At 39.8% G+C, this 10,719-nt stretch overlaps 1 protein-coding gene across 1 annotated transcript in view; it reads right to left on the bottom strand.

Annotated features, from left to right (window-relative positions):
• Positions 1 to 1,866: 1,866 nt before the first annotated feature.
• Positions 1,867 to 10,719, bottom strand: part of ARHGAP8 (Rho GTPase activating protein 8) — a 46,588-nt gene continuing 37,735 nt past the window's right edge. The window contains exons 11-13 of the mRNA XM_010136649.1: positions 10,645 to 10,719; positions 7,658 to 7,761; positions 1,867 to 2,064 (exon numbers count right to left, since the gene is read on the bottom strand). The exon at positions 10,645 to 10,719 is cut by the window's right edge and continues 16 nt beyond it. Coding sequence (XP_010134951.1) covers positions 1,867 to 2,064; positions 7,658 to 7,761; positions 10,645 to 10,719 — 377 coding nt within the window. The remainder of the gene's footprint in view (positions 2,065 to 7,657; positions 7,762 to 10,644) is intronic.

Genomic DNA, 10,719 nt, shown 5'->3' with positions numbered 1-10,719 from the left:
GTGTGATTGTGTTTGGTTTTCACAATGCAACAAGGCTAGGATGCTGTCACTGGCAACTCAGATGTAAAACTAATGAGTTGCAATACAAAACTAAACAGTTTTATCCTTGGCAATCCCATTTTGCTGAAATGCAACAATCATGAATACCTCTTAATTATTCTCTTATATAAAATATTCTCTTATATAAAATCTTACACAAGATTTTATATTTAAATGAGAGTCATAGATGGTTATTACAGATATTAAAGAGCCAAAAAGTTGTCTTGAAGACACTTGAGGAACTGGAGAAAACACACAACAGATGTGAGAAGTTGATCCTAACGCATCTTCTTCTAAAGCCTCAGTATTTTTCAAATTTTAATCATTGCCTAATGCTATAGATGACACCTACTGGGCAAATGAAGGCCTGGCACATCCAGCATTCCACAGCTTTCTGAACACTCAGTTAGGAACAAATCCCCTTTACCCTCTGCAACAAGATGGTTGCACACAGGTAGGCAATTTCTAACTGCTCAGAGGAAGGCCAGAAGTACCAACCGTCAACTCGCTAGAACCTACAGGATAAAAAGCAGCCCTGTGTTTGCAGAGGAGGGGATGCCTGACTCGTCCTCTTGAGACTATTACTTTTACTAAAGTCGAAAATAGTCCCTGTTTCATTAGCTTTGCACAGAAGCAGGAAGACCAGAGCATCAGGGAAAATACCACTTACCTTTTTTTACCACTGGTTAATTTTCTTTTGTTTTGCAGGCAACTATAATGATAACTTCTTTACACCACCCCATTACCAATGAGTGTTAAATGATGAAACAGCAGTGTGTTAGAGATCATCAAATACAAGCGATATTAATGGTATAGTTGGAAAGAAAACACTGAAAATTCTCCCTTTATGTTGGATACTTATTCACATTGGGACTAATGATAGACTTTGAATATATAAAGATAGTATTAGGCATATTATCTAAGTTGTTACTCTTACTGCTTTCTAGAGAAACTGATTTGAAGAGCAAATTTCCATCAGCTCCAACTGCAAATGCATGCAGCCCAAACATTAGGAAAGTTAGTCTATATTCTGTATGATGCATTCACTGATACAACTCCATTGACAAAAATTCCAAGTATTCAGAGAAAAAAAACAACCCTAAGCTTATTGCTCTCCATTTAAACTTATAAGAAGAAAAAAACCTTCCACACATCTTGCACGTGCAGCTACAGTGATTAACTGCATATATCAGATATTTGCAAGCATAGTTAGCTGTCTGCACAACTCAAATGACACAGGAAACACTTTATTCTCCACGATAATTGCAAAACTTGATGTGCCACAACTGCCCACACTGTTTGTGTAAAACGAGACACTTAAATATATGGGAAAATAGTTTAGAAATTATAGTATTGTAAAAACTGATTCCATTTTATTAACTTAATCTGGAAATTTCTAACAAACTTGTATTCAAATAAAAAAACAATTTAAAAAAGAAGAAAGCTGTACATTCGGGAGTGGTCCAGAAGTTAGGTCCTCCGCCTATGCAGAAAATAACGCCAGATAGTAAGGTGTCCAAATTCCTGAAGGAATGACGGACTGGCATGTTGTGTCTTGATTTTTTTTAACATACCATGTTTTTGTCAGCTGCTCAAGTTTAATAAGGGGACTCACTCTGACACACTGGTCCTTGAATGTTCATGTACATATTCTCCCCCACGTGATGAGAATATATGGGGCAGTGTGCTTCTGCCAACATCTTTGGTGTTTGGAAAGCTATAGAAACTTTAATTGTATTGAAAGTTTTCTTTGCAGGACTATAAAGGTCCCACCAGCTGAGGCATGGATGCCTTTCCCTCAGGCAGCCATACTCCTTTTTGGGAACATTAAGGTAAGATCTCACCAGGCACTGTTCGGGAGCTGAATATATTCACGTAGAAATCTATTAGTAGTTCAGTGAAGAGATTCAGAGGTACCAGAGCACTCAGGGAGACTGTTCCTTTCGATGGCCAGATCAAATTCAAACCAAAGACACAGGCCAGGCTGGATGCCGTCATTCTGTTATATATGCTTTCCTGTGAAACCTAGAAAAACAAACATGAATAGGTATACGCAGACATGTGGCCCAGAGAGTGAGACAAGACACCATCCTGTGCTAAGGAGGATTCAATGACAGGAGCAGACCCTGCCCACAGCTACACCCCTGGTTTCTTAACAGCCTCAGGTCTGACTATGCAGCCTAGAGCTATGGGCCACAGCAGTCTGTGTCACTCAAATACAAGATAAGATGTCTGTAAGTCAAGCAAAATGGCTGAATTGTTTCCTTATGCTAGGAAAATTAATCGTTTTCAATCCTTCTACATGGAATTTATTGTCATCTCTTCTGGGGGGGCAGGGAAGGACAGCATAAACAAACAGCTATCTCATCTCCTTCAGTACCAAGACCTCTACAGAATAAACCTCGAGGACTTCTGAAGTTGTTTGCAAGAGACTAGAAGGACTTTCATTCTCCCACTGATGCATGACTTCGCTTCCATCTATCTCCACACCCACCCAATTCCTCTGAAGAAATTGGAAGTGAAAATGTAGGTAAAATACACAGCGCTGCAATCTGTTCTGCTCCTGTATGATGTGCCCTACTTCTATCTGTGGCTGTGAGCCCAGAACCGTGTAGCAGAACTTTTTTTTCTCTGTGTGAGCTTGGCAGGGAAGTTGCATGTGTTTTGATCTCCTGCTTTGCATGGCTAGTATCTAAAGTCGAATATGGTGTCTTATCTGACAATCTGGGTGTACCCTGTTAACAAGAGTACCTAGGTATTACTCTGAAGGTAGCTAAACAATGAAGGTGGCATTTGGATACTAAAAAACATAACAAGGTCAGGGACTGTGTTCTGGCTCTTGGTCAAGTGGCTCATACTGGCTGCATCCATATTGTGTAATGTTGCACATGTGAAACCCCTGTGGATCAAAGACAAATTATTTTTTGGCATTCCTTTCAGTTGAAAGTTTCTAAAATACTGTGAGAGCTACAGCCCATCACGTTGTCTTTTCTATAGCACAAAACCAAAGACATGTCCAGTATATCCTAAGGCAGGTACCTTAAACGTACACAGGGTAGGTACTCTGATGGCACAGAAGCGTGTGGTACAGTACTGGAGGTCAGTGGAGGGTGGAAGGAGCCCAACCTGTTGCAGTTGTTTACCCCCAGTTTTGGGGAGTGCTCCCTGACACACTCCATCCCACAAGTCATGTACAGCTGCTGTCTTCAAGCACTAGTTGAAACACACCCAGCTTAACCTAGCCTCTGCTTTCAAAGGTCAGTGTTTCAGCTCAAAGCAACACCACTGCGACTTGCTGGTAGGGCTACATTTTTTTCCCCTTAGGCCAACTATTTCAAAGAATTTTTCTACCTCCAAGATGAAACTATCTCTTTCCACCCGCCACCACTCTGTGAACATTTCAAGGAGACAGTCAATATTGAACTGATCAACAAAAATACCCATGACATAGCTACTCCCCCGAGAGAAAATCCTTAAGATACAATGAAATGGTGATTGTATCATCTAAGTCAGAGCTACTCTAAGCCTTATCTGTGAGTCATCAATGATGCTGACGCTTATGAATTCAAGGCAGACATGGCACGTGTCTTCACTCCAAAATGCACAGAAATCCCTTTCTCAGTAGGTCCAAGAAAAAGCGTTCAACTGAATCCAATTTTCTCCACAATAATTTTGCTGGCTCACCAAGAGCTGCAAGCAAGGAAGCCTTGTCACAGTGGTAATGGCTTTATCCCTCTCAGAGGGGATCACACTTCACACCATCTCAACCCCCTCACTGCTCCAATGCTAGATTTCTTTCTCAAATGACACGAACACATCCACTTAATCTACAACACCATCACGAGCACCTGATGCTTTTTTCCAACACTAGTCCATGTAGGAGCAGCAATGCACTCAGCCAACGTCTTTCTGGGATACTGCTCTAAATAACGTCACACCCAAAGCTACGTTCTATCTAAGAAATACAAATGACACCTTTAGCGTTTGGGCTAACCATCTTGACTCCTTCTTTGATTCCATCACAAAGTTAGTAACAAGTAAGGAGTGAAAACACCCTTGCTCTCTCGATTTAACAAGCTAATAAAACACAGTTCTCCAAGGACCTAGATTGCATCTTTGAAGGAATCGTGTGAACATCATAGAAAAGTATTACAACAAGGAATTACACAGCTCCAGCTTCTTGGTTCCCACCCTCCCCTACCCCCTTTCACTGGAACCTGTATAGAAAAATCTTTAAGTAATGACAGCTTGTATTGAAAGTCCTATAGAAAGATAAAACTTGTACATTGCAAAACTTAGCACTGGGAATAAACACTAAAGATTTACTGCCACATCAAAAAATGCAAAATATACATCTTCACTATTCCAGAATAAACACCCAGCTCCTCCCAGCAAAATAGTGATGATTTCTGAATTCCATGTACTCGCACCCCAGCACCTCATGGATAACGCAGGATTGAAACCAGTCAGCCAAAGCCATTATAGTACCGAATGAACTTAAGCAGTGAAATACTGAGCATGGAAACAGCCAATTACCATCGTATTTTAAAAAGGACATTGCCATCTCTGTTTCCTCAGTCGCAACGCTGAAACGAACTTCACAAAACATTTTCAAAAGAAGCTTACTAGATATTAAAATGCCCCCACAAAGTGACTGGAAATAAAAATTTCTATCCCTCGCTCTCAGCTGCCTTGCAGAAGTGTCAACTTCCATCCGCCCCCCGAGGCTTAGTCATCTCATCCTTCCCAGTGTGGTCCATCATCCCTAGTCACCCCCAAGCTTGCTGGTGCTAATTACACTTTTCAATTGGACAAGCAATTGAGACAAAACATTAATTCAGAGCATTTTTTTCCCCCAGCTTGTAGTTGGCTTTAACTTTGCTGCTTCAGTTACAGATCTGAAGCATAGTTCATGGGCCCCAAAATCTTGTCCATTCTTCTAGTTGGTCTCAGTTTGCTGGTTTGCATTTGGCAGGTTTTTGCAATGATTCTTTCAGACAAGTCAGCTGCCCTTCCGCTGCATCAGGCATGACTGTAAGGAGAGAAATAAGCAGCAGAGAGGGAAAGTGCATAAGCACACAGAGGGGGCTGTAACAGCTGGTATGAAGACCAAAGGCATGGTTATACAAACACAATCTAGGTGATATTATTGCTTCTATAAACTTTGCTGATCGTTTTGCCTTAGACTGTCATGGAAAACTACAATTATAGTTTTCTACTAAATGGCTTCTGGCTTCAGAACTGGGTAACTGTGGCCCTCAGCACGCTTTGGCAAGTAACGTGCAGGAAGACTTCTCTTATCCCTCTAAGATTACACGTGCGTTCATAAATCCACTTCACAGCACGTGCAACACAGTGCTTGTGGATCAGAAACACTTGTTTGTGTACATTCTTATAAGATGAGCTAAGCAAGCATGGACATTTTATACAGATATAATTCAAGGACTGACTTGTGAAAATAGGTCTTTGTTTTCCCTCTTGCTCCCAGTTGCCCAGTTCTGCCAAGGAACCTCAGTCCTCTGTAGCTCCAAGAGGACCCTGCCAAGCCCTCTCTAGCTATCAGATGCACTGCAAAGCAGAGACTTTCACAGCATGCTGAGCTCATTACTGGCAAAATCACTGCTAATCTAAGGTTAAAGCATTTGGACCTATTTTTGAAATTCAGGTCTTTTACTTCTAAGGAGTTGCAGTGTCTTGCTGTAGCACCCTTGGGCTAGAAGGAGCTGTTTCATTAAGTAAGGGGGTTGATACTGCAGAGAAAATAAGGATTTTTTTTTTCCTCCTTCCACAAGCCTGTATCAAACCTGGAGTGTTCAAAACCTGTATCTAGTGATTACAATTCATCCCACTTCATGAAATTACCACAAGTACCTCTTGCGCTACTCAACGCTGAGCTCATGGAAGAATTAAATTGCCTCCTACTTGTAAGAAGGTTGCTTGCTGTAAAGACTAGGATTATTGGTAGAGTGCTCTGCTAAAGTTTGAATTGTGGCAGCTTGTGCAGCACACCCATCTGCAATGAATAGATATCTCTAGTTCCTAGATTGTTTTACGTTCTCTTGACCTTTCCAAATGCAAATATTCCCTGAGACATTAAGAATGAAAAGCCACAGATCAGCAAAAATTGCAGACCTGAGCACTAGTATCAACTTGACACCGTGCTTTACGTAACAAGGCACACTCAAAAATAATGCTATGTTCTGTTGCCCAATTACAGAAAACACTATGTAGTACTTTCGCACACCTCATTAACACCTCAAGCACTCAGCTCTTAAGAAGTGCGATGAGATGGTGCATCTATTATTGGAACAAAGTCACTTACACGATTCATAACACTGAGGAGAGATATCAGTTGCTAAAATAATAGCAAATGACATGAGGATTTCTCGATAGCGTTAGGGTTCAGCTAAGCAGTAAATGAACATGTTGGTATTACAGGAACCTTGCAAGCATTCTCTGAGTGAGGGCTGTATCAATGTATTCCCTTAATCTTGCTTTTCTCTAGCGTTTTGATAGAAAAAGGGGACTAACTGTACTTGTGTCTGAAAAATGCTACTGGCTAGAATATAGCAAACATGACCGCAGCCCAAGAACAGTTATTGAGGGCTAATTCCTTCACTGGTGAAGATCAACAACATGCTATATACGTGATGTTTTGGTGAGCTTTTAGGATTTCTGAAGGCCAGGTCTCTTTATTTTGGTGTCAGCTACACCATGATCCTCAGTTTTAGGCAACTGGGTTTGAAAAATGGAATCTGGAAAAGGCAATGCATTTAATAAGGCAGAAGGAACACAAATTCACATTCCTATTACTGCCTTTTCCTGCACTTAAACTGGCAACCAAAGGGTGTCACTAGGCTAACTGTAGAACTACTTGCAAAGGATGTTCCCCAAACGCTCATACTTGCGGGGTTTTGAAAAACGGGTTAAAAAAACCCCCCAAACCAACAATCAAAACGTAGGACACGTGATTTCATTTATTCTAAAGCATACCAAAAATCCTTGCAAAATGTGATGTTCGAAGATTTTCATTTAACACTGTAGTAAATTTCAGAATGAAAGCTATTTTAACTGGAAAATGTTATTTTTAAGATTTAGTATAAAATATTTTGCTGATTGTTACTCATTAATATTTCTACAATTTTCTAAAATGACACTAATTTATTTGGTGTTCTACTTGCCCAAGATTTACACTTTTGAGAAAAAGGTGACTTCACCTAATTTTTCCCTGGCACTGAAAAACATGGGGTTTTTTTCACTCCAAGATAGGAAAAAACCAAAAAACTACATCAATAAAAACATTTTTGACTGCAGAGTGGAGGGACTGGACTTTTAAATATGCCAGTGCAGGCACGGTTCCACTTGAATTTACATAGTAGTTTTCATTACATCTGAAGAATTTCAGGGTGAAGAGATGGGCAGACCACTGCTTACCCCTGACTCATTAGAACTGGCGGGTTCTGCATCCTGAGTTCACTCCATTAGTAAAGTACCGCACAACCACCTCACCATGCTTTTAAAGCCATTCAGTTTTACCTTCTGTGGAGATGTTGAGTTAACAAGAACAGACTTAGAAAGAAAAGATTGGCACTGTTTTGAAAATTTTGTCTATACTCACCATATGAAGAAAGCAGATCAGATATTTCAGAACAATGTAATTGAGTTCAGGAAGTCCTTGAATGATTTGTTTACACCTGGTGACTCGTAAACTGCTCTCCACACCTGCAATGTCAAAGTCAGTCTTAACCGCAAAACATTACTAAGAAGCAGTATCTTATTTATATGTCATGGAATTATTTTAGTTATCCACCTGTAAAACTGACCAGAAAATTTAGCTTTACTAACTTGCACGACCAAAGTAACAGTTAGGGTTATCCCTCTGAATGTTCCTATCGTATTTTGTATTATCGCATTTCCAGCAAAGACTAACTTCAAGAGTATTTTCTCGATTGAGTGAAGTAGCCAAAATAATTTTTTTGTTAGAGAGGACTTTCAAAAGTCTTGCTTTGAAGCTCATTATCTCTCCACATACTGAATCCAGATGTCTACTTTTTATGCTTTGATTTTGTTCATGCTGAGACCTAGTCCTGCCCAAAATGCTCTTTAAAATACTTTTGTGATTCTGCAGGGAACTTTTTTCTCTTGGCAAAAATTTGTAAGATGACCACTTCAATGGGTAATAATTTTCTAGAGATGAACCTGAGCAGGTTCATTAACTCATTTCTACAGATAGGCAAAACCAGAACTGGACCCCAATCTCCTTGCACCATCTAGACAGTCTGGGTGAGAATTACACTAACACTGGATTATATTTCAAATGCATTTCTCTCTCTTTCTGATGCAGCTAGACATGTGTGTAACCATGAGTCCATGCACAGAATTTCAACATGTTAAATGTTCCCTTAAGCTCTGAATTAAACGCACGAAGCTATATTGTGGTGAGCTGTGTTGACATTTTTCCTACTGCAAAGCTACCAGTTCCCCTAGAATACAATAATCTGAGTCCCAAGAATTTTTTGTCAGCCTTCTGCAGAGTAAAAATGCAGGAGTTGTAGTAATACTGGGTAAAGGGACTCTTGTTAGCAGTATTCATGACAAAAGAAGTTCTTTGACAGTTATAAGGTTCAAGGGTTTATCAATTTTTATAGTCAGTCATTCAGCTAATAAATTTCACAGTTCCCATCAATAACTCTTCAAAAAAATGTTTCAGATGAGGCACTAAAGAGAAAAGTTATGCTCTCATTTTGAAGTACTGTAAAGCAAAGATACTGTATTTCCAGGTTTGTAGGTTAAGAGATGTAATAGATACATCACACTGTTCTGGTGTCTTCCAGAAGACAGAATGAGAATTTTCAAATCATCCCAAGACAGCTGTTTGCGATTATGCCTCTTCCAAGTTCCCTTCTGCACTGTATTCACAGAGAATATGTCTTTGCTGCAGTCCAGCACGGCTTCCAATCTTAAGATCTTTTGAAATCAGATTGCCACCACAGCATCAAGAGAAGATAGTGGACATCATACTGCATAATGAGACAGCCCCGTAAGAAATTCTCTTAAACCACATTTTGCAACATATTTTGTCAATATCTAAAAGTCAGTAAGCAAAAATAACAGGAATGAATGCTCCACAGGCGTTCTGCCTAGCAAAACCTCCCACTGTTCCTAGGACAACCTTTGGCTCTCAGATTCTTTTCAGACTTGTTCACATTTTTCATATAGCTCTATGATGAAGTAACATCATGTCCAGAAAGTCAGCCCAAGAGTAATTCAGTAAAAATCAGCATTTTTCCCCAAATTTTCCCCATTCTTTCCTCAGTTCTCAGTGACAATCCTTACGCCTTCCATTTCTACAATCTACCTGTGAATAGACCTGTTTATCTCAATGCCCTGAGATACTTCGTGTGTGGACAGATGAATCCTTGATTTGAAAGGAGGTGATCAACAAAACTTGTAAACAGAAAATCAGGACAGGACTTTCGAGGATTATGAACGTGACCTGAGTAAGTTCTTAATGGAAAAGCATAAATAAAGGTAATTACATGAAATCATACACGCAGATGCTAGTGATGGACACAGCATAAGAATTTTGCCTAAAATACAGTATATCTAGATACTGTAACCTTGCTGTTCATCCACACTTTACTAACTCTTAGCAACTGAGATTTATCCCCAGTCTGAGTTATTTAGTGACCTACCTCAACAGCAATAGTCATGATAGTGATGATAACCTACACATTGCAATAGTATCAGCCCATGGTTACCAGGAGTACGCTAACAGACTCTTGTTGGAAGCCATACTCCTTTATAATATATATAATTTCCTCAAAAAGCAGGTTTTGAAAAAATGTGTGCTTGTGACTTCTTCCTGGAAGCTCTACTGGTTCCCTGCTAGTCTAACTACAGCCTGGATGGCAAAATACCAGTCTCTACAAGTACTAAATACTGAATCTCAGATATTCAACCACCATCTATCAGGAAGTTGCTTTGCCAGCATTCTACTCCTAGCTCCTGACAAAGACTAATTAAAGTTTTATAATTCATATCTTCATGTGATGCCAAAACTTTAGACAATCAATGTCTTCTTTTCTCATGGCTTTAGATCCTTTCTTCCCTAGTACATTATCCCACGGCAATAGTTCCAATAAAAACAATACCCTCCCCACACAAAAAAAAAAAAAGGGGGGGGCGGAACAGAAAGGAAAGCAGCATACGAATGACGAAAATGACCAACTGAATTTTGTTCCCACAATTCTGCCAATGCTGCTGCTAAAACTAAAGCTGCTTTGACATAACTTGAATTACTGAATCAGTGCTGTGCCATGGCATAAAAATGGAGCCCTGACAGTGAGAAGTCTGATTCAATTCTTAATAATACAATATGATATATAGATAACCCAGTAAACGTTATAAGAAGCAGAGAGGGAGTCTTGGTAACCCCGACCACCTTGTTCTGATACAGATTATGAGGCTGTCCATTCGTAGCTGCAGTGAAGCACCAACGATATTATACAAGAGCATCGTGGTTAGCAAAGAGCAGTGGTTGTGAATTAGCCAGGTTCAGTTCAGCTTGTTGTACGCATTTTTCTAAGACTTATTTATACTCACTCGTGATTCCAAGGATATGATCATAACACTCAAATGTTAGTAATGGCTGGGGGAGTTCCCTAAGGAAAGTCTTTA

The sequence above is a fragment of the Buceros rhinoceros genome, unplaced genomic scaffold (assembly GCF_000710305.1).
Source record: "Buceros rhinoceros silvestris isolate BGI_N320 unplaced genomic scaffold, ASM71030v1 scaffold1295, whole genome shotgun sequence".
Classification (NCBI taxonomy): domain Eukaryota; kingdom Metazoa; phylum Chordata; class Aves; order Bucerotiformes; family Bucerotidae; genus Buceros; species Buceros rhinoceros.
This window is presented reverse-complemented; position numbering and strand designations above follow the sequence as displayed.